This window comes from Drosophila sechellia, chromosome 2R (genome assembly GCF_004382195.2).
Source record: "Drosophila sechellia strain sech25 chromosome 2R, ASM438219v1, whole genome shotgun sequence".
NCBI classification, from domain to species: domain Eukaryota; kingdom Metazoa; phylum Arthropoda; class Insecta; order Diptera; family Drosophilidae; genus Drosophila; species Drosophila sechellia.
In genome coordinates this window covers 8888042-8915455 of record NC_045950.1, presented here as the reverse complement: position 1 = coordinate 8915455, position 27414 = coordinate 8888042, and the positions used below count along the sequence as shown (strand labels likewise).

General features: G+C 45.8%; 8 protein-coding genes and 1 long non-coding RNA gene across 14 annotated transcripts in view; 4 read left to right on the top strand and 5 right to left on the bottom strand.

Moving 5' to 3' along the window:
* Nucleotides 1–2477: 2477 nt before the first annotated feature.
* On the bottom strand, nt 2478–4226 carry LOC6608901 (zinc carboxypeptidase). The gene is made up of 5 exons (XM_032716382.1): nt 4012–4226; nt 3813–3949; nt 3275–3750; nt 2914–3210; nt 2478–2841 (listed from the first exon to the last, which is right to left on the bottom strand). The coding sequence occupies exons 1-5, from the start codon at nt 4174–4176 to the stop codon at nt 2645–2647; spliced, it is 1272 nt and encodes a 423-aa protein (XP_032572273.1). The 5' UTR covers nt 4177–4226; the 3' UTR covers nt 2478–2644.
* Nucleotides 4227–5524: 1298 nt separating this feature from the next.
* LOC6608900 (nascent polypeptide-associated complex subunit alpha) lies at nt 5525–6654 on the top strand. Its single transcript, XM_002033578.2, has 2 exons — nt 5525–5539; nt 5816–6654. The coding sequence occupies exon 2, from the start codon at nt 5826–5828 to the stop codon at nt 6477–6479; it is 654 nt and encodes a 217-aa protein (XP_002033614.1). The 5' UTR covers nt 5525–5539; nt 5816–5825; the 3' UTR covers nt 6480–6654.
* On the bottom strand, nt 6643–8700 carry LOC6608899 (diacylglycerol kinase epsilon). The gene is made up of 4 exons (XM_002033577.2): nt 8430–8700; nt 7364–8371; nt 6990–7307; nt 6643–6936 (listed from the first exon to the last, which is right to left on the bottom strand). The coding sequence occupies exons 1-4, from the start codon at nt 8586–8588 to the stop codon at nt 6817–6819; spliced, it is 1605 nt and encodes a 534-aa protein (XP_002033613.1). The 5' UTR covers nt 8589–8700; the 3' UTR covers nt 6643–6816.
* A 92-nt stretch (nt 8701–8792) lies between these two features.
* Nucleotides 8793–9196, top strand: LOC6608898 (cytochrome b-c1 complex subunit 9). The gene is made up of 2 exons (XM_002033576.2): nt 8793–9033; nt 9100–9196. Exons 1-2 carry the CDS (start codon nt 8902–8904, stop codon nt 9133–9135), a joined length of 168 nt encoding a protein of 55 aa, XP_002033612.1. The 5' UTR covers nt 8793–8901; the 3' UTR covers nt 9136–9196.
* Nucleotides 9150–9897, bottom strand: LOC6608897 (39S ribosomal protein L18, mitochondrial). The gene has a single exon (XM_002033575.2). It carries the CDS (start codon nt 9784–9786, stop codon nt 9217–9219), a length of 570 nt encoding a protein of 189 aa, XP_002033611.1. The 5' UTR covers nt 9787–9897; the 3' UTR covers nt 9150–9216.
* A 112-nt stretch (nt 9898–10009) lies between these two features.
* LOC116800653 lies at nt 10010–10349 on the bottom strand. Its single transcript, XR_004361543.1, has 2 exons — nt 10259–10349; nt 10010–10122 (listed from the first exon to the last, which is right to left on the bottom strand). It is a non-coding gene; the product is annotated as an uncharacterized LOC116800653 (long non-coding RNA).
* LOC6608896 (tafazzin homolog) lies at nt 10264–13277 on the top strand. The gene is made up of 5 exons (XM_002033574.2): nt 10264–10405; nt 11590–11932; nt 12208–12444; nt 12519–12907; nt 12981–13277. Exons 1-5 carry the CDS (start codon nt 10283–10285, stop codon nt 13023–13025), a joined length of 1137 nt encoding a protein of 378 aa, XP_002033610.1. The 5' UTR covers nt 10264–10282; the 3' UTR covers nt 13026–13277.
* A 101-nt stretch (nt 13278–13378) lies between these two features.
* On the top strand, nt 13379–14871 carry LOC6608895 (proto-oncogene serine/threonine-protein kinase mos). Its single transcript, XM_002033573.2, has 3 exons — nt 13379–13562; nt 13614–13827; nt 13881–14871. The coding sequence occupies exons 1-3, from the start codon at nt 13436–13438 to the stop codon at nt 14632–14634; spliced, it is 1095 nt and encodes a 364-aa protein (XP_002033609.1). The 5' UTR covers nt 13379–13435; the 3' UTR covers nt 14635–14871.
* Nucleotides 14776–27414, bottom strand: part of LOC6608894 — a 37744-nt gene continuing 25105 nt past the window's right edge. For 2 of the 6 annotated variants that reach the window (XM_032716776.1, XM_032716774.1), the window contains 5 exons: nt 19706–19758; nt 18633–18702; nt 16847–17395; nt 16033–16785; nt 15719–15970 (listed from right to left, as the gene is read on the bottom strand). In XM_032716776.1, the coding sequence (XP_032572667.1) occupies nt 15719–15970; nt 16033–16785; nt 16847–17395; nt 18633–18702; nt 19706–19758 (1677 nt within the window). Of the gene's footprint in view, nt 15971–16032; nt 16786–16846; nt 17396–18632; nt 18703–19705; nt 19759–27414 lie in introns of all 6 variants that reach the window. The other 4 variants (XM_032716777.1, XM_032716778.1, XM_032716773.1 and 1 more) reach the window with 3 other exon arrangements.

The following is a 27414-nucleotide window of genomic DNA, read 5'->3' as shown; positions in this document are numbered from 1 at the left end:
TTCCATTCGTCCTGTTCTGTTTTGTTTTGTGTGTGCTAACTGACTGAATCCCCCAGATCTGCACACGCCCCAACCGCCGCCCACTTGGCCAGCGGCTATTTGTCTGCGGTTTTGGCACTGCCACACCCCCAACCCACCCGAATCACCCACCCACCTGACTGGCCATCTTTATTTCGCTCTGCCCTGCTTTCTGCCCTCGCAATCGTTTAATTATGTACAACATTTTGGTCCGTCGGCAGGGGGGGGAGCTTATGTACTCGGGGGGGATTGGCCACAGGACAATTACTGAATTTGCGACACAATTCGCGGACAAATGTTAAATGTCATATCATACTTGTTGGCTTGAATTTTTGATTTACCAAAGTCATGCTGCGCTTTCCTGGAACGATATATACGTATACATTACCGCTAATTTACCACGACATTAAAAAGGGATTTGAAACAAATTAATTGTACGACTGGAATTGTGGCTAAAATTCTATTAGAGTAGCATTACATTTCATATTTAAATCTGATGCGCTGATCATATCTTAAATTCTCTAAAAGTTGGGCTTGTCATTGAAATGCAAACCAAACTTTGTAAGCAAAGTATTTATCTATGAATTCTGCAGATACATTTTCATCTATGTGTGATTTTAAATACGGACGGACAGACGGACGAACGGACAGGGCCAGATCGAATCTACAAATATACTTTACATGTTTGGAAAAGCATTCTTCTACCTGTTACATACTTTTCAACGAATATAGCATACCCTTTTACCCTACGCGTAACGGGTATAAAAATAAGTAAAACTTGTAGATACACAAGCATAAACTCCCATTGAAACTTGTTCCCTCCCTTTTTTCCAATAATGACGGCGGTGGCAAACCCTCGATTTCACTTGGAGCTGCAAATAAATCTAATCTGAAGAGTACTTATGGACAATATTGACTCACAAGGGTTCCCATTGTTGTCGATTAACCAGTTCCGCAGCTACATTTCTAATTGCAATCGTGATATAAGTTGAGAACGACAAGTTCGAAACATCAACATGGTTTCGATTGGGTTTGTATTGAAATCGGAGCTGTGTAATTATCGGAAAAGATATTATTCGAATTGGATCGTGTAAACATAACACTACCGATTTATGTTATGTGCCTGGGGCTGCTCGTATAACAAAGCGTTTGCATAATGAGTTGGCCGTTTTATGGGCCCTATAACCTTTGCCCCTTGCCACTTGCCACGTGACGCAAAAGTGTGTTGGGCAATAAAGGTCGGTCGAGTTTTTCCGGGAAATGGAAGGGAAGAAAGAGGTGGTGGTGCAGAGGGAGGTGAAGTTGGAGGTGGAGGCGATTTAGACAAAGTTAATTGAAAATGGCTAAGGTACGGCAAACGAATTCCTTCGGCAGCTTTGGCATTTTATTTGCAGCCATATTTGATTACGGGCTCCTTTTCATATCAGGTGTCAAAGGCTTTTCCGGAAGCCATCGCCTCTTGCCGGGAACTTTTTAGCATTTCCATGTCAAAGCATCGCTGGAAAAGCCATTGAGACCCGTTTCGTCGGCTGCAGACATTGCATCAGTTTCCCCTCAAATGCATCTTCGAGTGGGGACATCTGGAGGAGTTGCGTGGTGGCAAAGGGATGGCAAAGGGACGGCAAAGGGACGGCGAAGGGACGAGACAAGGATAAAAAGCATCCTGGCAGGTCGGCTGCTCTCTGCGGCGGACACGTGAAACCATCATCAATCTGGAAGCACTGGCAACGACAGTTTTAACGACTTCTTGCGGATTACTTCAAACAAAATAACCACTTTGTAGTAGGAATTTTATGTTGGCCCGGTTGGTGTTGATGGCTTTGGCTTCTGCAAAGGAGCGAAGATATTCCGCTGCATTTGGCCAAAGTTTTGCTGCGTGCCGCAAAGTTTATCCATCCCCTCGGTATCCGAGAATCCCCAATCCCATGACCATGGGATACGCAGGGCAAATTGCAGGACCTCGACTCCTGCAAAAGCAACAGCCTCATGAGACGGGCATATAAATATTTATTGATACTGCAGCCACGTGGCATAATTTGCCTATGCCATAACCAAAGTGCAGTAATTTTGCCTGGACAAAATCCCATCTTCCATCCCGCCTCTCGGTGCATTTTCTCAGCTTTTTAAGGAGGAGAGAAACTATTAAATAAGTGCTTGTGTGTTGTCAAAACAATCTTAGGCTCCCTAATTCAATTTCCCACAGGAGAGTCTTCTAAAAATGTCTGCTGAAGCAAAATCAATTCAATTATTACTTTCCTTTATGCTTGTTTATGTTTTAAACAAAGCGTACAAGCACAGTAAAATATTGTTCATTGGTTCAATAGCATCCAAAGTAAATATATAAAGCAATTTCATAAAATGGAAATACTTCAGAAGTACATAGATACATTTTTATAAAAAATCGTTCAAAGAATATGTCACTTTAATTCAAGAGTTAATTAACAATAAAAAATATAGAATATTTTTGTGTATACAGCAACTTTTCTCTTTATTATACGCAATCAGCTAATCTGCACTGTTTATAAATAAAATCATTTTACAAGAAAATTTGAATGTTCACATTATAATTAAAAATGATTTATTTATTTTTCACAGCATCTGCGCCCAAGCTGGTACAGACCAAGCTCTAGTCGAAAATGCCCTCCTCGGCAGCCTTCTTGACCAGAGATTTAAGACCAGCGGTGACCTCGAGACCCACCTCGGTGATCTGGTTGGAGGGCAGGAAGAATCCGAAGGTGCCCTTGTCACGCAGTTCCACCGTGCAGGTGAATGGGATTTTCTTCACGCCATAGGCCCAATCCTTGGCAGCTCCCGAAACGACATCTATACGAGGTGGTGCATCATGAAAGTCATTAAGTCTTACTAGATACTCCCTACTAATTTAGATAAACCTACAGTTCAGCAGACCACTAGCTCCATAGGTGAAGGTGGAACCATAGACATCAGCGGCAGCATCGGAGAATGCAGCGGCAATGCGCTTCATCTGCTCGTAGTTGGGCGGGAACTCGGTGTTGGAGTGACCGTAGGGCAGGAGGACATACTGTCCGTAGGCGTGGTAGGCCATGTAGGACCGAATGTAGCCATCCTCAAAGGAGCTCACAAAGTTCTGCAGCGAGATGATCTCCACCTCAGTGTTGGGCTTTTCACCACCGAACCAGTGATCGCAGGGCTCATCGATGTTCCAGCCAGCACCTTCAAATAATTTATTATTAATAATCAGCGGGGATTGGAGAATAGGGTAATTGTTAGACCATACCTCCCCAGTGGTAGTCAAAGTTGCGGTTCATGTCGATGCCGTAGCAATCTCCAGATTCGTTGCGGTATCCGTTGGGACGACGGTTCTTGCGCCACAAACGCTCCACCTCGTGGGTGTAAACGAAGCCATCCGGGTTCACCATGGGCACCACAATCCAATCGTACTCCTCGCTCAGACGCTGCATTTCCGGATCCTCGGAGTTGATCAACTGGTTCAGCAGGAAGGTGACGGTGGCCGACGAGATCCACTCCATGGCATGGATGTTGCCCTCCAGGAAGATGGCCTTGTTGCCCGAACGCTTCGACAACCTAATGCTCTTGATGTCGCGACCCTCGTAGGACTGTCCAATAACCTTGCACTCCAGGAAATCGTGGGCAGCACACTCCTGATCGAGCCAATCGTAAATGGTGTCCAGGGTGTGGTAGGTCTCCCACTCCATCTGGGAATCGTCGCCAACAGATGATTCATCTATCAATCTGCAAGGATTCAAGTGTAGGTTTTTGTAATGTTATAACTCATCTGAGAATCAAGCACTCACTTCTGCAGATCGTCGACAATCACTTCGTAAACAATCTCGAGGAATTTGAGGGTCTTCTCGAGGGCTCTGTGGAACAAGGGACCAACGATTACATTGTATTTGTTTCCAACAGCACCCAGTTCGTTGAGGAAGTGCACCTATAAATTGGGTCAAATCATGACATGGTTTTACAGAAAGGAAAAATTTAAAATGTACTTACAGAGATGTGCTCGTGAATCTTCTTGAGCTCCTCCATCTGCAAGTTCGTCTCAATGGTCAGCTGATAGATACGGAAGTGGTCGTAGCGCGCGGCCATGCGACCACCAGGTGCGGACTTGGCCGCAACCATGGCCACAAGGGCTATCAGAAGGATTGGTAGTTTCATTTCAAAGGTTGGGTGTCTTGAACGTTGCAGCGTTCACTGTGAGGAGTCCCATCCTAGTCGTGGTTTTTATTAGCTCCATGAGTGGCCACTCAAACGGAACGTTATCTAATGGCGATAGGGGATCAGTCATCTGGCGTGTGTCTCCTCCGATCTAATCGCCCATCCAACCTACCACAAAGTAGCTCTGGACTTTGTCATCCGAACCAGACGTGTCTAAAGGTGCTTCCTACACAAGAAAATTTAATTAAATTAATTGTAAAATAGAACCAAGATATTTCGATCTTGCCAAATAAACTTATCCCGAAATATGACCACATTTTTTGTGTTGTATTGTTTTCGAAAGAGCAAAGTGTATACGTTATGTATGCACATATGTAACTTAATTAAAATTTAACTAATATGATCAATTTCTTAAGTTCATGTAAAAACTTATATCGAATATCCAAGCCATTTTTCTAGATACTAGTTTAAATCACAATAAACTGGTATACAATTTTTCTCGGTGAACTTCCTTTAATAAAGTCAGCGGAGTCAAATTTGTAAGTGAAATCAAGCACCGAGTGTGGAGGCACTCGCCTTATCAGGCTAGTTCAATTAATTAAATACTCCTCCAGGCGTCTGCGCGTGAAGGAGCACTTCGAGAAGCGTTTGTAGACTGCACTGGCGAACTGAAGATCTTCAAGTGACAGATTGGGTGGGGAGGAAACGCCGTCAAACATTCGATTGTGACAACATTCATTCGTTCAATCTTACTATTTAAGCAGTTCAGTTATTGCTGGTAATTCCAGAAATTAATCATGACACTGAGCCTAATCTGTGATGTTCCTTTCCTTCCCTTTGAGTAAGCCACTTAAAATGTTTCGGTGTTATCAATTTGTTTTTAATGTTTTTTTTTTTTATGTAAAATTATAACTGCATTGTCACAAACTGAAATATGACGCCAGTAGAAGATTGTGAGCAAATGTGACCCAATTAGTGAACTACACCTTTACAAAAATATTTAACACTGGCTTTAAACAATTACGAAAAGGAATTATATTGCTGGCATATTATTGCTTTATCAGCTACTACCTTAAATGCTTAAAGTTTGATTATTTCAACAACCCTTGATAGTCAAATTAAATTATAAATTTTTAGTCATAATGCTTTACTATACAGGTAAAGGATTAAAAATGTATTTTAAAACTGCCAGTTATTTGAAAATAACGAAATTATGAAACAGAGTAGCCACCATGTTTGAATTTGTCATACTTCATTCGCATACGTTCACACTGACAGAATATATCGTTTGAATTAAAGAAAAATCGTGCTAAGCGACAGTCACACTCGCATCCGCCATATTTCTTTTCTTCGTTTCCGGTAGGTGTGTGTACTCCGCATTTTTTCACTTAGATTAAGTTTTAGCCGAAATATCCGTGAATCAGCGCCTTAAATTATGTAAAATATCATAGTTAAGAGTTAGAGCTACGGGGGTAGCGAATTACCGATTTTCCAATTGAACTTGAAAAATCGATGACAGCTGACCCCCGCCAAGACTCATCGCTGAGCATTTGAACCGGCACCAGATGTTTTACCCTTAGCTTAATTGGTACTATTTGCAAAGCAATTACCTAACCTCGTGTTGTCCACTCGTTTCCAGACAGATTAAAATGCCCGAACTGACCGAAATCAAGAGCGAGGCTGCTCCCTCCACCTCCGCTGAGGCGAAACCCGAGGACGTCCGCGTCGAGGATGATGGCAGCGATAGCGACTCCGATGGTGGCATGCCCGGTCTTGAGGAGGCTGTAGCGGCCACCACACAGCTGGGTGGTGGAGCCACCGGTCTGCCCATCGACCTCGTCTCTAAGGCCAAGCAATCGCGCGGCGAGAAGAAGGCCAGGAAGATCATGCTGAAGCTGGGACTCAAGCAGATCCAGGGCGTCAACCGCGTGACGATCAGGAAGTCAAAGAACATCCTGTTCGTGATCAACAACCCGGATGTGTACAAGAACCCCCACAGCGATACCTACATCGTGTTCGGTGAGGCCAAGATCGAGGATCTGTCGCAACAGGCCCAGGTGGCTGCCGCCGAGAAGTTCAAGGCCCCGGAGGCTGCTGGTGCTGCCGACAGCGTGGGCGCCACCACGTCGGTGGCCCCGATTGCCGAGGAAGACGAGGAGGATGTCGATGACACCGGCGTGGATGATAAGGATATCGAGCTGGTCATCACGCAGGCCAACACGACGAGGGCCAAGGCGATCAAGGCCCTGAAGAACAACAACAATGACATCGTCAACGCCATCATGGAGCTGACTATGCTCTAGAGCGGGCTTCAGCGTTTGCTGCACTCCTGATTTTGTTGTTTACCCGCCTTTCGATAATACTGACCCAAATGTTGTGCATTTGCCCCTCAAGGGCAGCATGTTACACCACCAGTCGAACATTTAATTATTTTTCAAAAGATTGCGTCTTAATAAAAGCGAATTATTACCAATCAAATACGATTGCGTGTATTTTTCGACTAGTTTCGGTTTTCCACTAGGGTGTCTTTGCTTGCCATGCTAACCGAATTCGATTAAGTATAGATTGAGGTTCCAGGTTAAGTACTTTGAGATTAGGGACTGGCACATAAGGGATTCTATTATGTATTAGCTATTACGTTCAGGTTGCAGCCAGCTTGAGGACGCGGGCCTGACTGCGCGAGGAAAGGCGAATATCCGCTGGACCCTGCATCCAGGGTTCGCCATCCGCCTGCATTGGCACGGTTTCCTTGACTTGTAGCTAAAGAAGATTCTGGGTTAATAAATATTCGGTTGCATTAGTGCAGAGCTTACCCTTATTTGCTTGGCTTGGCCAATTCGCACAGGTTTGCTTATATTGCACTGCAGTTGGGCAATGTGGAAAGAGGAAACAATGCCAAACACCTCCATCATACCATCGGAGATGGAGTTTACGATGCGCACTTCCCCATTGGCGTTGCTTAGTTCGCAGAGCTTGCAGCCAGCTCCCCATGAGTCGATATTTAGGAACACCAGCGCCTGCAGTTCAGGCAGTTGCACTGGCTTGTTGTCCAGATACAAGGTCAGCTTCTCCTCGATGTGTTCGCAGCCAGGTTGCATCACCTGTTGCGTACCGAAGGTAAAGTACAGCAGCTGTCGAGGACGATACATTAGTTAAGGTTAAGTGAGCACACTAAATTGTAGCCTACCTTATTGAATATTCGACTGCTGAGCAGATAGAATCGAGATTCGCGCGTCTTGTGGAAGTTGTAAGTGATGTACGCATCCACACCTACACTGAAATAGTTGTACACATGAATCGTCTTCGTGGGATGCCTCTGAATGGGCAGTCGATAGTGCAGTTTCTCTATTTGCAGGTCATAGCGGTCGAGATTCACGGAGCGGGCTCGCCGTATGCTTCTAAGGATCTTCACCGGATCGAGAACAGAGGGCGGCTCTGCTCCCCAGCCCAGAACTCGCGACAAATCGTTGCCGGTGCCCAGCGGCATGATGGCCACCGAGGGCTGGGGTTTGATATTCAGCGTGTAGATTGTATTGAGCACCCAACCGATGGTGCCATCGCCGCCGGCAACCAGTATGCGACACGGGCGAGGACTGGCTTTGGCGGCCCACTGCAGGGCGTCCTGCGGACCCCTCGAGCCCAGTTCCATCACCTGCAGTGGATGCAGGTAACCGCGCAGCAGGGACAACACATTGGCACCCGTGCTGCTGCCCGACTTGGTGTTGGCGATCACAATAAGCGGCTCCCAGTTCTCTATGTCTGGCGGGGTAATGCTGGCCAAGTGGAGCCGCATCGAGTCTCTGGTTCGGGCGGCCACAAAGCAGTAGGGCGGGAAGATCATGTCCTTGAACTCGCCCAAGTCGCAGGCTTCCTTGGAGTCAGCGCGGGTGTAGCAATCGTTATGGTAGCACCGCTGACACCAGGCACATCGCCATCCGTATAATCCCGGATCGGTGCTGACATGGTGATCCACCTCCTCGTTGCAGTCGGCACAATGCACTCCCATAGGCAGATTCCCATGCACCCACAAGTGCCGCACGGTGGACTCGTTGCGCAACCACTTATCCTTGCACCGGTACTCCCTGTCCGCCCTCCGCTGGCAAGGGGGCGTGGCATGGGTGCACAGGCCGCAGCAGTCGCAAAATAGTCCTGCGGAAGGGGTTAGCAGGATCTCGCACACGTTGCAGAAGCAGGCCTAGAATGAACGGCATGTATCCTATGGTATCTCTTTCGCGGCAAGTGAATCCGCTCACCTGTTCCAAGACTTTTATTGATTTCCAGCTGTGACGTGTTTTGAAGGTGCTCACAAAGTCCTCGGAAAGCAGGCTGCGGCAGAAGGCAAAGAGGATACTGAGGGCCAGCAAGGATCCAATCAGCGCCTCCACGCTCAACTCGATAGTGCCTATGTCCATGGTCCACGCAGATACGGCCCAATTACGCTAAATATCCTGGTAATTTGGCATATTCACAAATCGTTTGTGTTTGCCCCATCGACCAGTGTGGCCGCTTGAAAGACGACAAGAAACATCTCCGACCTCAATTAAAAACACTTTTCAAGAATAAGCACTAATGCGTAATGTCGATAGGCGGTGACCCTAGTATTTAAATTCTGTACGTTTCCAACACTGTTTGTCAACTCAACCTAACAAATCAGCTGTGTGTTTGGCGTGTGGAAAAAGTTTGATTGGGAACAAATCGAACGTTTTTTAAAAAAATCTAGCCAACATGAAGGTTATCTACAACACCCTGTTCAAGCGCACCTCCACCTACGCAGTGGCCATCATCGCGTCGGCCTTTTTCTTCGAGCGCGCTCTCGATGTCACGTCGGTTGCGATTTTCGAGGGCATCAACAAAGGCGTAAGTATGATCCTCTTATGTAAGCAAAGTTTCCTTGCCAAATCTCAAGATTTCCCCGCTTTGCAGAAACTCTGGAAGGACATTAAGGGCAAATACGAATAAATCAACATGATTCGTTGTAATTAGCAATAATAATCAACGTTTATTTTAAACGAAACGAAAACTAAGTGTGGTTTCTTTGGGCTATTTTGACTTGGGTGCCTCCAGTACTTCCAGTGCTTCTTCCGACACCTCCCAGGGCTTTTCATGCCTCTTCTCATCCCAGGGCTGCTCGTTGGGCAGACGAGAGGGTTCCGTGAAGGACACCCCATTATCCTGAATGGTTTTGAGCAGCTTCTGCAGCTTGCTACCCGGTACCGCCTCCACGTTGCAGGTCATTTCCGTGATCCCAGACTGCAGGCAGCGGTGTGCGAGCACTCTGCCGAGATTTACAAACGCAGATGTGTCGTTGGTCTTGTACAAATGCTGTTTAATGGCCCATTCCGAGGTGCTGGCACTCAGTATGGTTCCATTCTCGAAGTGCTTGACATCGGCGCTGACGTAGCGGCCACTGGCGTTGATCTCCAAAGTGTGCCAGTAGGATCGACCGGGTTTCTCCAGATGATAGCCGCCCGGCTTGTAGGCAATGCGTAATCTTTCCAAGTTCCGTGGATTCCGGTTGATCACGTATTCAGTGCTGGCTTGCGGGGTTGTTAATTCCTTGATTTTGTGCAGGACACGGGCGGAGGTGAGGGGGCGAGCGCTGCGAGACATTTTTGCAATGGAAACCCGGAAAAAGCTCGCTTTTAATTGATATTTATGTGGATATTACAAAACCACGATAAAATATTTTGAGCTGCCCTCAGTGTTACCAGACTGCCAGAACTAAGTGTGAGTAAACGATTTATTGGTGTTGTAAAATGTCTAAACATCAGTTGGATGTAAATGGCAAAAAACAGCTGCTTTGGCTTGGTTTATCCTCAAATTTTCTAGTTTCTTTAGATTCGATTGGCCTTGGAACTTTCGCCGCTCCCCACCACAATAACGCCCCCTTCAGACATGCGCCAAGTGAGCACGGCGCCTCCTGCCCGTACGCCCATGAGATTGCTGCTGAGGTGAAGAAGTGGCGGTTGGGTGAAGAAGCAAGCAGTGCGCGCGTCCCAAATTGCAAAGTGAATTTTATTCGGCCCACAAAAGCCGGTTATGTAAAGAACGTATAGGCAAAATATCTGCACACATATCTTACTCGTAAAATTAAGAACTTGTGGAAATGTTGATGGTCGTGTGTTCCAATTTAAGGCGTCCCGGGCACGTGGGCGCCGCATCTGCAGCGCGAAATATAAACTGGCTGATCAGCGGAGGATATACACCGCCGATCCGGGCAGTGGCGCGGGTAAGCTTAATTATAGCAATTAACCCTGAAAATTTTCACCCAAATCAGGCAATAAATATAAACAAAATCAGGCCATCGCTTTCTCCTTATTTTCACCACGTTTCAGAACTGACCACTAGTTCCAATCCCACCAATGGTGGCGGGAAAATTTAAATTAGCCATTGCTAAAAGATTTAGGTATCAATTGGTTAGGCGCTTTAACTTCTGAAGAGAAATTGCTTTTTATGATCACTTCATTATAAATACTCCAAAGACACAGTAAATTGGGGAATTATCATTTTAATGTTTTTAACTCTCTTGGAATATAAGAGTACTTTATTTTAAAATATTTGTTGATGAGTTTCTACGTTCGTTAGCCTATACCTAACAAAGGTAAACAAAGGCACCTATTATCTAGAAAAATAATACAGATTGAGCAACTGATAGGAACACTGTTCAAACTCACCACCGTGCACAAAGCACCAGAGCCCAAACCCACCACGATGGGCGCAGAAATTTAAATGCTTATCATATCAAACCGAACCAGCGTGATCATTATGCACGGAAGCGCTCGGCTAAGCACTTTTGCTAACTGATAAAGATAGTTTCACAATCTCTAGTCGACCACTTGACTGTTGCCTCACTACTTCTACTTTGGGGCCCTTTCCTTTGCTCATTCTCGCTTTGTCTCTCTTTGTTTGGGTCAAACGCCCTCGTTTTGTGCGTGCTTTTGCTTTAGAGCTTGTTGCACTTGGCGATTTTAGTGGAGACGAAAATCAGTTACGCTCGAAAGTTCCCGCCGTCCGGATGCGAAAGATTCTCAGGTGCCCAATGTAATACATCTCGCACCGAGTGAAGGTCGCCATAGATCTCTGACGACGTGAGTTTTTCCTGCATTATTATTCGCGCGAAAATGCAGTGCGGTGTCTCGCAGCAGCAGATTTTCAGTGCGCATGCTGCTAACCTGTAGCACAAAGGCGGCTTTTGCGGGGGTTGTTGAGTTAGACGAACAGTTGACAAAGGAATAATTCAAATAGAAATCAAAATGCGTAACTCTGAGAGGCGTTTGGATAGATACAAGCACAAAAGGAAACTATTCTTGGGCACGATAAGATTGAAGACTATCCATGGTCAGCAGTGGGATTTGTTGTGTGCACTTGGTGGCCGTCGGTAATTCAACTTCCGCCCTTATCTCGTTTCCACAGCAGTACGTCCAAGCTCCGGAGGCGCGGCCAGTGCCCGATGAGCGCTATCCGGGCAGCCAGCAGGATAGGAAGGATATCGCCACCCAGACCGTGCGGAGCAGCAAGCCCAAGGACCTGCGACCGCCTACGCCTCCATCGCCGTCCCAGACCCTAAACTCCTCTACCCTTCCGCCCCCAATGTCCGACCAGGATGCTGATCCCAACCTGGATGTGGCCACCGGCGTGGCGATGCCATACAACATCGACTGGATATTCCCTAGGCTAAGGAACCCCTCGAAGTTCTGGTACGTGGTCAGCCAGTTCGTCGTCTCCGCCGTTGGAATCTTCAGCAAGGTTGTGCTGAGTGAGTATCTAGCCGGCAGAGCCGACCTTACCAAACAACTGGCCCAAAGGCACGTTTATTTTTGGCCAAGAGATGCGGCGTTTGCTCGGAGAGCTCATGCCCCTGACCGTGAATGCGAAACCGAATACGTCAGCGAGTCTCTCGATTGATAAACGATGTGTGCGGATGCTGGCGATCTCGTTCAACGAGGTCAAACGTGTGCCGTGTTGTTAATTGGCGCCCCCCGCCACAATTATGCAAATGCTGAACTTTCGCCTCTCTCTTTCGATTTGCAGTGTTATTGAATAAACCCCGCGTCTACAACAAGGAGCGACTGATCCAGCTGATAACGAAGCGACCCAAGGGCGTTCCCCTGGTCACCGTGTCCAACCATTACTCCTGCTTCGACGATCCTGGGCTGTGGGGCTGCCTTCCCCTGGGAATCGTCTGCAACACCTATAAAATTCGCTGGTCGATGGCCGCCCACGACATTTGCTTCACCAACAAGCTGCACTCGCTCTTCTTCATGTTTGGTAGGTATTTCATTGCGTATTTCCTGGTTTGAGGAGGCCACAATAAAACGAGCCATCATTCTTTCCATCCGCAGGCAAGTGCATACCAGTTGTGCGTGGCATCGGCGTCTACCAGGATGCCATCAACCTGTGCATCGAGAAGGCCGCACTGGGCCATTGGATCCATGTGTTTCCCGAAGGCAAGGTGAACATGGAGAAGGAGGAGCTGCGACTCAAGTGGGGAGTGGGCAGGATCATCTACGAGTCGCCAAAGATTCCCATCATTCTTCCCATGTGGCACGAGGGCATGGACGAACTGTTGCCCAATGTGGAGCCCTATGTGATACAGCGGGGAAAGCAGGTGACGCTGAATGTGGGCCAACCTTTGGACCTTAACGACTTTATTCTGGACCTTAAAAAGCGACAAGTGCCAGAGCCAACGGCGCGGAAGCTTATCACAGACAAAATCCAGGAAGCCTTTCGGGTAATAGTAATTTTCCAATTAAAATTTATATTTTTTAACATGCAGTTTCTTTTTACATTACATTTTTTTACAGGACTTGCGGGCGGAGACAGAGAAATTGCACCGAGAGCGCAACTAGAACGTGATCATGGAAGAGCATAGCGGCAGACATTTGTAATAATATTTATTTGTATAGTATTAAGCCTAAAATGAACCCTCGAAGACCTTTTGATCCATTTATTATAAATATAATTATTTCCGTGTATTGCGATTAGTTCTTCATGATGTTATTGCTGGATAGGAACTATAAGTAAATCAGTGTGCATTATTAGTATAAATATACTATTGAAACTTATTTGAACCGAGGGAATAAATAGTATAATATAAAAAAGAGTATATCTTCAAATAAATGTGATTAACAAACTTGACAATGGTGCGATTAATATCGTTTTGAATAATTGGGCAATGTTATCAGCCACTCAGCTGTTTAATAATCCGTTATAATCGGTGACCATGTGGAGTTCTTAAAAACTTGCGGATGGCTGAAAAATGGGAGACCTTTTATTGAACACACCGAAAAGAAAGCAGCTGCTCAAGGATGGTGCACCCGTACCCACTAGGTGTCAGGTACTCGGACGTGGAGCCTACGGCACCGTTTTTAAAGCTATTTACAGAGGTAAGCACTAAAACTAAATCCTTTGTAGATAATTTTCTATATATAATTTAGATCGCTCCGTTGCTGTTAAGATAATTCGAGCCCAGGCAGCCTCAACTTTGCACAATGAGTCTCATTTGCTGAATCTGGAGCACCGGAACATTGTACGCCTTCTTAAGCTGGAGATCGCCGCAGATTTCGGCTTGGTCATCATGGAATGTCCGAGGGGACAAAGTCTGCAGAGGATCGTTGATACTTTGGCTCTACCACTGATGCACAGGGTCTTGTATGACACTTTATCCCCCCTAAATACTTTGTAATTAACCATGATCTTCTTAGAATAACTCTGGATGTGGTTGCTGCCCTGAGATACTGTCATTCCCAAAACGTATTACATCTGGATGTAAAGCCAACCAATATATTGGTTGCCCTGGGAACAAAGTCTTCGGGTTCTGGCAATTCCTCAAAGATCAAAGTGAAGCGAAGCTACATTTGCAAACTCTGCGATTTCGGCTCCTCTATCGAGGTGGGCGAATTTTGTGCTTGGCAGGAGCCAACCGCTCCCAAAGGAACCCTGAGATACATGTCTCCAGAAGCGCTACGATCGGATACCCTAACCGAAGCCTCCGATATCTACTCCCTGGGCATTACAATGTGGCAACTGCAAGCGCGTAGATTGCCCTATCACACGCTTGATTGCAATGAGACCATAGCCTACCAGGTGGTCAAGCACGAACTGCGTCCGGACAACTATCATCAACTAAAGATTCTGGCTTTGGACTCGCCCATTGACTGCGATTGGGATTTGGCCCATGAAAGCACCGCCAACGTGATCTGCAGAAGGGCAAATACCTCGGCGCGCCGTAATCTAACCCTCGATCCATCTTACACCGTCGGCCGTGATCTGAAAAAGAAGCGCCGCCGGAACCGATTAGCACTCCACTTTGATAGTCCGGCGCCGGAGGGCAGTGTGTGCTCGGAAAGCGCTTACTCCCAACTATACAAGAGCTGCTGGGTCAGCGCCCCGGAATCACGATTGAGTTCTATCCAGCTGAAGCATGAGCTGGAATTCATTCTCTGTCATAGCACCTAGGTGGTAGTCTAAGTGATCGTGTGTGTTTGCATTTTATGTTATTGATTCCGTAGTACATACCCGTATTTATGTAAGATTTTACCAACCCGCCGCGATAAACGATTTTCGAGAGGCGTGGCCTCTGGTTAGGTCAATAATCCATTTTTCTGTAACTTCTTTTTGTTTATTTTGTACTCGCTACGCTAAGAAAATACATTTATAATGTTCATACGAGCTTATGTCTAGGTTCCCTCCTCACGATCATAGTGCGTTCTGTTCTATATAGTGTAAGTATGTATATATGCTTAGGAATCAGGCTGCTGCGATGAAGTAGTCGGTGGCAGCAGTCCGGAGGAGCTAACTACGGTTGAAGAAGAGCTTGTCATTATCATAATCATTAGCTTTAAGAACGACTGCTATGTACAGTTTATTGTTATGGTTGTCGTCTAATTAATCGCTTAGAAACCGTATATATATATATATCGTATCTATATATATATATATATATATGCATCATATACTGCATCGTAAACACTTTGAAATATTTCACCCTTAAATGCAAATTTTCAACTGCTGTTGTGTCTGAGGAGCACTAATCCGGATTAGCTTATGTGGTTAACTCTAACCAAGTCCTACGAATACACTCGACTTGTGCGGAAGACTACAGTTTTGGTTCACCTACTACGTGACCATAGCTAATAATGGTTTGAATTCGGTTTGAAGTCATTCAAAATGTCCCATTATATGTAGTTAGTATAACCCGCTGATTTGGATGCTGCAACCGCTGCTCTACAAAATATATGTGGTATAGAGCAGGGCGAGCTGTTCGGTTTTTTTCTTTCGATTTTCTATCTCATAGGGGGAACAGTTGGCAGTGCCGCTTACAAAGTAAAACATCTTCCAAAAATTTACAATATACATAAATACTCGTATTCGTACGTACAAAACGCGCCTGCTCATCCTGGCCGTCATCTCTTAATGCTTGTGTAACTCTCGGTTCTGTTTTGTTTTGTTTGAATATATCACAATTTAGTCTTTTTAAATCTTTAAATATTTGTTAGCTTGACGATTATTGATTTGAGATTAAGCAGTGCTCGTATAGATCCTAACTGGCGTAGGATCTTCGCACGGGAACTGGTGGAGGAATCTTCGATTTTCGCTGCTGCTGTTGTTGCTGTGGCTGCTGACCCGGTGACCTTTGCTGTGGCGACTGCGGCGAGGGGGAGGAGGGCGAGGGCGAGCAGGAGGAGGACATCGAGGAGGACGAGGACACCGACGAATGGATGCTCGTTGGAATTCTGGTGGGCTGCGCCTTGGGCAGGCAACTCTTTGTCGGCTCCGTTGACTTGGCTGCCTTCTGGAAATCGAAATCCAAAAGTGTATATTATTCATCATAGCATTACTTTATGAATCCTTTACCTTTTTGGGCGAGACAGCCATCGGTGGATGAACCGGTGATGTTACCCTCTTCCAGCCATTGCTTCTGCGCCAGGAGCTGGCCGTCGGAGGCGTAGAAGCCTGCCTCAGCAGCATCCGCTCCTTCAGTTTGGTAACCATTCCAGGCGCCGGTGGCACCACCTCTTTGGCCAACTTGTTCATCATGGCACAGCTGATGCTATCGCTGCGCACCACGGTGGACTCCAGTTCGCGGCGTTGATTGTGTCTCAGGATGCAACTGGGTTCCTGGTCCTCTAGCACCGATTTGGATTTCACCAGGACGTGCGGCGGTCGACGTAGTTCACTCTTGATGATCTGAGCAATGCACTGCTGCTCATCCAGTGGCTTCATTGGCGTGCTGCTGACAATCATGGGCACATCCTCGATTTCAATGTCGCTTACCCTCCGCCGGCACTCGTCGATAACCGCGTAGTCCGGTTCCTCATCCTTCTTTGCCTGGCTGGTGGAAAGTTCGTCCGTTTCGCTGGAGGAGCAACTGGTCAACTGGGCCCTTCCCGCCTCGCTGGGCGTGGGACTGATTCTGCCAGCAGGACCCACCTGGCTCTCTGAGATACTGGAATCCTCGCAATCATCGTCGTCCTCATCCTCGTCATCCGTCTCACCCTCTAAGTATGAGTAAAGACTGCGCGAGGAATTCGAACGGATGTTAACCAGTTTGTAGAAGTCGTTGGTAAAGTCCGTGCAGGCCACCTCCTCGTCCTCGGAGTAAACAATCTGAAATTTGGGGCAGTTATTAGAAGTAACCCAGAAGAAATATATATGTATCCCTCATTACCTTCTGCTGCAGCAGCTGGGTAATACCATCGGCCACTGAATCCGTTTCCACGGTGGTGGAGTTGATAAAGTCGCTAGATGGCCACAGCCAGTCATGATCCCTCTTCCTCCGCTGCTGCTGGAGATGAGGGTGATGTGGATCCCGCTCGTCGTCAAACGTCATCACCGCCAGTTCCTCCTGCGACATGCTCCAGTCCTCCATTTCTGTAGAACAGGGTTCGGCAGGCAGGAGCCACTGTTCCGGTTCCTCGGGCAGATCTTCCAGGTGCCCATTCGAAGGTTGCGGCTGGCCACTGCTCATGGTGCAGTAGCCTTCATCCCTGCCCTTCACCGGACTGGCGGACAGAGCGGCATTCTGCGCCTCCAGATCTCGAACCCGGCCCTTCAGCATGCTCACCTCCTCCCGGAGATTATCTTCTGCCACAATGGCGTCCACCACCTTGCGCATCACATCATCCAGACAGTGCTCATACTGACGGATGCGGGTGAGCAAGGATCGATTCTCCTGCTGCATCGATTGGAGCAGGCTCTCCTGGCGAGCAAAGCGCGTCTGCAATGGAATCAATGACCAAAATGAACTTTAGTTATGCGGTCTTGAATCAGTGTTTACCCCGATTATATTTGTATCTCATTTCAATGGCATATGTTGATCTGATTTATAATCTGTTTGGTTTTCCCTAAGATAACATACATGAAAATGAAACATGTATGAAAGCTTCTTTTTTATCTATGAATAGGTTAGTTAGATATGAAAAGTTAGTTTTAGATAAGATGTTAATGTAACCATATGGGTTATAACACCATTATTACAATGGAAGTATATGTGATATAGAATTATAAATTCGTATTATAATGGTGCAATTATAAAACCTGATAATGATAAATATAAACTTGTAGCAATGTTTTTAATGGCGAAGTTCATACTATCGAGATTTTTATTGAATACACAAAGTTGGAAAAACGATCTATCCAGTGGGGGATTGAAACCTGTGTTGAGAAAGGGCCAACTGATTAGATCGAGTATTTATCAAGTGCTGGGGGCAACCTTCGCCCCATGACAGCTGCCCTGATGAGGGTCACTCGCTGGCTAACACGGCTCCTCATCCATCAACCGGCTCTTTTTCTTTTTTGTGTATGTAAGTGCTAAGTGAGCAGTAGTTACAAGACCCCCTCCATCCCGGCTGGTAACAAATATCCAATCTCGATCAAAGCCAACTTGTTAACTGGCCCGAAGGTCACATGCTCAGACGTTGGACGTGAAAACCTTGGGCTTCATTAGCGGGGCCTTACAAGATTGGTCGAGATTTTGGCTGGCGGGGCAAATGAGATTGCCGCCAGAAAGGGAAAGCATTTTCCACTTCACCCCCCTCGCCGACGGAAAATGGTAATGAAAAGCTGCCACTAGGGCGCAGTGAAGCGTCTCTAATGCCGACGCTCAATCAATTCGGGCAAAAAATGTAATGTGCCGGGCCAGAAGTATGCTCCAACAAAGTCTCGTCGAAGAGGAAGACTCCAGTACTCTGGTACTCCGGTTACTCCGTCCGGATAAAAGACAATTTGTATGCGCCGGAATGGCAGCGAGGGGAGAGATTGTTCTTAAAAATGAATTTATGCGTTTATTTATGACTTGACTCGGAGGGAACTCCCTCCCGCTATCCCCCGACCTTCCCCCCGCCCGCCAGGAAACTCGCGCTGTGCAAATTGATTTTCCACATGCTGCGCGGCTCCGTGCGGAAAAGCCCCTCCCCACTGCCAACAACCCCAGCCCATTTCCATCCGATACATACCTGCAGTGCCTTGTGATCCCGACATGTCTGCATTTGCTTGCGTTCTTTGGATTTCATAATGCGATTCATGCTGCGGATTGCAAAGGAAAAGCGAAAAAAAGAGGACAAATATAGAAATGCATAAATGAAAACGAGTTGCGAAAATCATCGCAAATGCAGAGAGTTTCGAGTATTGATTACTTATTTGTGACTGACTGAATGGCAAAAATGATTCTATTTGTTGTGCTGTGGGTAAAAGATAACAAACAAAGCATAAATAAATGTGTGTAAACAAAAATGTATGACTTTAAAATATTTATATTATTTCAAATGAGTCAAAAATAAAATATTATGTGTATATAATTCTGGAATAGTAAAGTATATAAAAGACTCAACTTTAATAAACTCATCTACTTTAAAAATAGTAGTAGTAGCTACATGAAATGCGTATAAGTAATCACTAATCGAAATTCTCTGCCGAATTGTGTTGAAAACAAAACGTTTGCCATAAACAATCTGCATGGAAATTAGCAGCTAATGGCGGTCATAAAGAAAGAAAGGGCCAAAAGTGGAGTTCAATCTCGGCCTAGACCAGAACTTTGCACCATTTCCAAGTCGCGGTAATTGCGTATTCGGGCCGGCAGAGGGCGCTGCTGAGGGTTCGGTGATTGATGGGTTTCGCGGGTAAGCGCTTCCTTCTTCATCCTCCAACCTCCAGCTCCAACTCCGGATTCTTGGCAATTTGGAAAATTGCATTCGCCGTACCACCGTGCTTAACTTGTTCTGTGCGTAATGGCCAAAAAGGGGCCAAGGGTGGGCGTGGCCAGTCACGAGTTTTGGTATGAGTTATTTACGTACGCTTTGCCAAAAGCAGCGCGAAAACTACTTCGAAAATTGCCGGCTAGACGAATTAAATAAATATTTGGCCGGTACTTGGCCATACGCTAAATGGAGCTTGACTCCACCAATAGAAACGGGCAAAGTTCTGGCCTATAGCCCATCCAGCACACACCACTCCCTTCTTTCCTCATTTCCCACACGATCCGAACGCGTGTTCTTATCGCTCTTAACAATTTAACCTATTTGTCACTTACTTCTCAATTTGTTCGCGCAATTCCTTCTCGAACGTAGGCGACCCGCATTGGCTCTGTAAAAAGTGCAATTGACCAGGGCACGGCGGAAAAAAAGAATGAAATGGAAAAAAAACATTAAATAAAATGCGAAGGAAATTAAACACAATGAATTAGTGCACTCGCTGGCGCTGATTAAGAACGACAATTTAATTGTCCATATCACAGTGCCAATCAGCAGCGTTTTACAAGCTAATGGACAGCGACAAAGGATCCGAATCGCCGAGGGGTTGGTTGGGAATCCGAGGGGCAACGTGCCGCAGATACATTAGAACTTGGATGCATGCAACACCATAAATCACCGGAGTCAACAACCCAGACCCCCGGCTACAATTTCTCCACACTTTTCCCCCCGCGTCAACGGTAATCGATAAAGAATTACATCACGACTTTTTCATCTGTGTGACGTGACGATAAAACACACAGCCAGCCAAACGCAGACGGTTTGTTATAAATTGTTTGCCTTAGTGCTAACAAAATGAATGACAAACGCCACAACATTTACGGATTCAAGTGTAAATGAATCGTTGAATATCGCACTATTGAAGTGCCAACACAAGTCCGAGATTACAGCACATGGAGATACATATATGTAGTTGCAGATAGCCGATACTATATAGATAGATAGCAGTCGATGCTGTTTGCTCAGCCGAGAGTTTTCCGAGAAATCCCAACTTCCTTGTGGCTTGCGAGCTGAATTCTTTGCCGCCCCAGCTATTTATCAAATTAATTATGCACAGACCTGCTTCAGATTCCCAAAATTCCCGGTAGAAAGAACTCTTCGCTCCACTTGGTTACGAATTCCTGGGCTCGAGCTGCAAGTCTTTTGTAGCTCCAACAAATTTTACAGGCAGAGAAATCGATTTAAGTTTCTATTAAGTTTCCCTTTGTTTAACAGGGAATAAGTATCTTCAAAATACGTAATAATTCACTTTTGAAAAATGTTCTTATACTAGAAATCATAGTCTTTAGTCTATATAGTCTATATAAGAGTATTGGAAAGAACCCTCTTTACTGTCATAACTGTTGCAAGATTTGATTGTTACTACGACATATTACTGTATCTAAGTTGTCAAATGCGAATTTAATATTTATTAGCCACATCAAACTCTTTTTATTGTCATTCCTTGGCTTGCAGCTTCTGAAGTCAGCAACAATTTAATATATTTCTAAATTTCTTTATTGTGTAGTGAAATATGCCGAAAACGCTTTCATCTGCAACAGCGGCCAAAAAAAAGGAAGCCATAATAGAAGCGGCTAGAAGGGGTGGCAGTGGGAGCAGAGGGAGCGATAAAACGCAGCAGCACGCGCCAATAAAGAAGTCGCCCGGCAACCAAACACCACCCACCCACAACCCCCTCATTACACCCCTTGCCCAGCAGCCATTAAAGAGGCACCCGGAATTACAAATATATGCAATAATTTTTATTAATTCGCCTCCATGCATGAGACGCGCGCCGACCAATATGAAAATGCCCCCACCTTGCAGGAAAATACGAAAATTGTGGGCAACAGCAGGCGGCAGCCGTTGGAAAAGCGCTGGATGGTGGGGAGAGAGGGGGCTGGCTGGCGGAAAATGGGGATCCCCAGACTGATTGCCGTCCTCAGGCGCCACTTGTGCCGTCGAATGGCGAGGAATGATGAACGTGTTAATAAAATTAGAGAGCCAAAGCGTTTGGGCCACTCGCAGGCGCAGCCCCAAGATTTTCCCACCCAAGTCGCTATTTCGGGCAACTGGTGCGCCTGTCGGCAGCTGTTGGCCACTGCACCACCTCCCAGCCACCCCCCAGCCACCCAAAAGTCCCCACTCCCTTTTCACATTTCCCATTCAAGAAGCGACGCGCATAAATATTCATTGTGAATTTCCCCCATAAAAGCGGCAGGAATGGAGGGACGGGCGGCGAAAGCGGTGCCGACAGCGGAGCTTATTGATGAAGTTATAAAATCAGACATGAATTCTTTATTAATTAATCGTCGAACCCCACGGTACCCAAAAACTTTTGGCTACCAAGGCAGCCGGAGAGGTTCAAAACCCCAGCTAAGCACAGGTTTCAATTAGCATGCGGCTTGCAACACGCCGAGGGTGGCCCAAAAAATGATTTAAGGGGTTCAGCGACTACACACTGCCCTCCGCACCCAAAAAACAGAAATTAACAAAACAAATCCCGGCAACATGTTGCACCCGTGTCCCGGGGATAAAAAAGAGCCCACCAGCCGGTGGATTGGAAACGAGCCAGGATTTGCGAGGGGTGGCACATCATACGGCCATTTGCACCCGCAAACGCACTTCCGTAAGATGTCCGGACAACCCCACAGACTTAAGCTTTAATTTACACAGGAAAAAGCAAACAACATACTTTTCTTAGCAGACTAAAGGTGGGGTTGTACTGAAAGTTAGACCAATCTAATCACGCTAATCCCTAAAACTAAATGTAGTAGTCAAATACAGAAATTTAAATAACTCTTTACTGAAACTAGACTTAAGCATGCATTTTTCCCTCTGTGTACAAATAACAAGATAGCAAATTGTTTAATACTCTCCTGCTTGTAGTAACCCCCTTATCTTTAGTGCTATCCTATCCCATAAAAATCATTCATTGTCCTGACAGGGGAAGTTTATTAAAGGACGAAATTCCACGCGTGTTCGCAACGATCGCTCTGAAAATCCGAGTTGGGATTACGCTGAACCCCCGTTTTCAACAAAAAGGAAAAATATGAACACGCTTATTATTAATTAACATGCAGATTGAACGGTGGGTGGCCTGCATCCATTTTGAATGATGATTTAAAAATCCTCAACAATGGACTCTTACCATCGTTGGTCCTCGTTATTATTACAGTTTATTCCATGTCGAATGAGATTACTCTGGTGAGTCCTTAAGTTGTTTTCCTTCTGCCGGTAGACAAACTTTAAGGAACTTTCGCGACCACAAAACCGTAACAACAGCCGAGCTGGAGTCCGAAAAACTGTCTGGCTGGGGAGCCAATGGGTTGGGGAGATTGCTCGTCCCCAAAGTGGAATAAATTTCGGCAAAAAGCAAACAACGTAGCTCAAATTAGAAGAAAAAGATATAATTTCCAGGAAATGAAAAAAGGAAAAAATACTTTAAAAAAACACGCGACCGTTGGCGAACATTTGTGCTGTTCCCGAATGCCGGCGAAACAATGATAAAAAGGACTGAAAGGAGCAGGGAACTGCGAAAACAACCCTCGGTTGCAGCTCCTTTGGAAATTCAGAGAGAGAACGAGAGAGACTGGCGAATTCGCCGCATTTCAACGAGAGAACAGCTGCTGGGAACCTGCTTGCGCCCCCTCTCACTTCCGCCAACCACTCCGATCAGCTGCAACTGCCGGCAAAACAGCACCCTATCGACCTATCACCCGCCCACCCCTCGTTTCCCCAGCCAACGAAATGCGATGTTTTTTGATGTATTACTCCGAATTCGAGTCACTCGAATTGGCCGTTTTTAATTTAATGAACCGCGACTGCGGGAGTGGCAGCGAGATGGGCAAACAATAAAATAAACATTTCGCAGATGCGAGTCAGAGGAACAACCCTATATCTATACCAAATATATATGTGTATATATGTATATATATACTGGAACTGGTGGTGATCCATTCCGATTGTGAATTTCTCGTCCGCTGCGTTCGTCAAATGCAAACACTACAAACGTCACTTGAGCAAGACGAAGAGAGAAGTGAAATAAATACACTGAGCGAAAAGCAGCACTGCACTAGACCCATTTATCATATACAAACATACATTACCCTACGAATATGCTCTCAATTGAGCAAGAAATCGCTTTATGCAGAACTACATTCATATATAGTTGTATCAATGGTATTATATGGTATTATACGTAGCCTTATGTACATATATTTTCTGAATTAGAACCTTAAACAAAACTACTTTCTGCCAGTGTAGGTTAGTGAGTGGGAGGGGCGAAGCAATTCCCATGCCTTTAAAAAAATTTCGCGAAAAATTAATTGCATTGCACTTTTTTGTCAAGGGTTCCGTGGAGTCGACCTCCCCATATGCCTTATAGTGGTGGTAGTTCCGAAATTCACCGCGCGAAGAGGGGGCGTATGAATCATCCCGTTGGCTTTGGGCTTAGCCATAAAAAACTGAGCGTGGAAAAGGGTGGCTTCTATGCATTAATGGGCACTAGTTGTAAGTATGTGCAACCATATTACACTGCAGAGTGGCTATGACCTACCCTAAATTTATGGCTATATATTCAGTTATGTACATAACTCTAGTTCCGGACCAGGATCCGCGACCGGGTGGTTGCCATCGCACTGCGAATGGCTGGAGGTGGTGCACCAGCAGCAGCAGCGAAGTCGGCGGTGGTGCCTTTATTTCCGAGTGAGTAAACCATCAAACGCTTGCGACAAAATTATTAGCAATTCAAAGGCACAAGAAGAAGACTACGAACGATGATGCTGATGATGATTAAGATGGTGGGTGGTGGTAGCGAAGCAGGGACAATCTACTGATGTGGATAATAAAAAGTGCCCATGCTGCGACTTCTTCGCCTCCATCGTGCTCCTGGCCTCACTTCGCTCAACTTCGATGGCCCTTGTAAGCGAGGCAAGTGCCACTCAAGAGACATCGTCCGAGACCAGGACCACGCCCCCTTCTTGACAGTTGACAGCGACAGTTTTTCTTTGGCCTTTATTGCTTCGCAGTACAGTGGAGCTTCTGCCAGCGGCCCACTCGAGCTGAACCGAAATGAAGTGGTATTACCATCACAAAAGTACTCTCCTAGTGTAAATGGCCAAAGGGAAATGTTCAAGACTTAAAATTCAATTAAATTAACATGTTTGCTTAAACAAGCATATATTGCAAAGAATATCCCCTTTTGGGTATCAACTAAGGAGAGCTCACTGTAACGTATTCTCCTTGCCCCCTTCTCCACAAGCTCTCCCATTTTCTAAAGCTGAATGCAGCTGAGCTTATTAAAGGCGCATATTTCCAAGGGCAGGGGGACGGCGGGCGGGTGGAGAAAGTGGGGGTGGTGATGTAAAGAACCGAAAGACTGGAGGGGCTGGTCTGCCATGGAATTAAGAATTGAGCACGTGCTGGTGGCGAAAGTTGTGCATTGTGCATCTTCGCACCCTGCCAGCTGGTCTTAAATCAACTTTTCATTAGCACATGCCAATCCATTCAGATTTGGCTTGTTGATCTGTCGCCTGATTAAAGGCAAACAAATAAACAAGACTTCCGTTTAGTCATCTGCCTTCTCCGTCTGTTTGCCAGCATTTCGTACAACAAACACAAATATTTGAGGGCCCAATGGATTAAATGTCGTGTTGCCATGTGCCCTGTTTTACGGACAAGGGCTCAGCTGTTGTAACAAGAAAGAAATTGGGATTGCTAAAAAAAGGCAACTGTGAGCAATTTGGGCGGGATGAAGATGGAAGACTTGGGAGCCGCAGCCTAGCAACCAAAGTTCCGCCTACGAAACCCTTTGAAGGACGACTTTCTTATCAATTAGGTGGCCATAATCGCAGAGCTCTTGTCTTGGGAATCAATTACGCTAAAGTAAGTCCACACTCTACTTGCCAACGAAATGAGAAACTGTTGGGAGCGATGATGATGAAAGTGGGTCCGGAAATGGAATTGCGATTGGGAGCGAGAATGATGATGATGATGATGGGGATAGCATGCCGAATCGGAAGATGGATATTCATTGAATCGTGCCATTTATTGCATGCCACATGGCCAACAAGCTGCCTAAGTCTGCCCTCCACCCTCTAACTCCTCCCTCCTATGCCACCCACTTTTCCACATCGGGAACCGAAAAAAGAATTCTGCAACATTCACACTTTTGGTGGCCCGACTTGTCAATGGATTGCCAACTCCCTCCCCGCTATGTACACTGTACTTAAAAAGTAGTCAATTCATATGAAAGTATTTATATCATTTGGGGGTATTAAAAATAGAAACATTTTAAATGATTGAAATTCTAAATATTATATTTTCAATGCTTAAATTATTTGTTATTTGATATACTGAACTCAATAGGTTCGGGCAGTCTTCTTCAATCTTCTGGTTCGGAATATAAGCCCATTATTTTTCTCAGTGCGCACTCCTCCCATTTCCATTGAGCCACTGATATGCCAATAACAATAAAGAACACACACATACTGATACACATACACACCCATACAGTCTCATTGTGGGGGAGGGACTCTTTGACTAAGTGAAAACGAAGGACAGTGGCAAGAAGACAGTGGAGTGGAGCGGGGAAAGGGGCAGCGAGCATAGTTAATCGTTATTTACAGACAGATAAAGTGCAGAAATATTGCCAAAGGAGCTGGAAGTTGGGACAGCGCAACGGTAGCTCATGTATCCACTCCGCCCACAGTCCCACACTCCTGCCAAAACTCCTTGTGGTGCAAGGAAAAGAAAGAGCAGCATTCGTGTGTGTCCGTGCACTGGAAAAAATATAATGAATACCAGCTAAGGATTTAAATGTTTAATAATGTATTTAAAGCCTTTAGTCATATAATTATATATACAGCAATCTGAATAGTAATTTTGTTCACTTTTAAGGTATATCATCACGAAACTTGTTTCCTGTTTAAACCCTAATTTTCTCCGAGTGCAGTAATCGGATTCCCGTGGTCCACGTTTGCAGCCTGGCGAGATGATAAGGCGGAGAATGGGCGGTCGGGGGCAACTGGCACAGCCGCACTCGTAAATTGTGCTGTGAGCTGGGCCGCCTGCCAGAAGCAGGGAAAAGCATAGAAAATCAGGCAATGGCCAGAACGGGCCAAAAACATAGCAGAAAGCACTTTTCCACTTTTCCACTTTTCCTCTCGACGCGCTTTGTCTACGCCGCTTCCTGTGAAAATCAGGAACAGAAGGCGGCGGTTGGCCATTTGGCTGCGGAAATCGTTGGCCAAAAAATGTGTGTGGGCGTGGGCGCGGATGGGATGCCAGTGAGGATGCGGAGGCCACACGCTGCTCCTTTTCACACCATAAACTCGCAGCAGTTAACTCGTTTTGGGGGCTCTGGCTCTGGCCATGGCTCGTTCTGCTCCTTTTTCTCTGTTATCAAATTCAATTACCTAAAGCCGGAAATGCGTATGCCAAACCAAGCTCCTTCCGCCGGAAAGTTCCGGCCATTAAACTTTCTTTTGGGCCGACCAGGGGCATCCTCCCCGGCCATTGTGATGACAGTTTAGATTGTGATTTGCCATTGAGAGGAGCTTTGATCGAGTGGACCGAAGGTAATAAACATTCGGAATTTCCTATCCCCGGCTTTTTCCAAGACGTAGTTACTTATTTTATGTGAGTTTATCTTGGCCAATTTGCATGTGAGTTCGAGGAAGTTTTGGCGAACATGAGCTGATAGATTTGCTAACAAAAATCTATATCATTTGCCTGTTTCCTGTTTATAATATTAAAGTTTAATTTGTACTAAAGTAGGGCGTGTCCAGCGTGGTCCTAACATATCTCCATGCCTCAATGGCCTTCTGCTCCTGCTGTCGTATAATTTGATGTCGGTACATATGCATGTAATTTAAGCTTGTAACTTTTAATTGCCCGTCCAGGCGACCTTGTTGGCCAGCCTGACCGCATAAACCGCACAGAGCGCAAACGACTGAACACGATTAATGACCCCCATGTCCATCTAGACCCGGAAGACCCCACCGCCCCC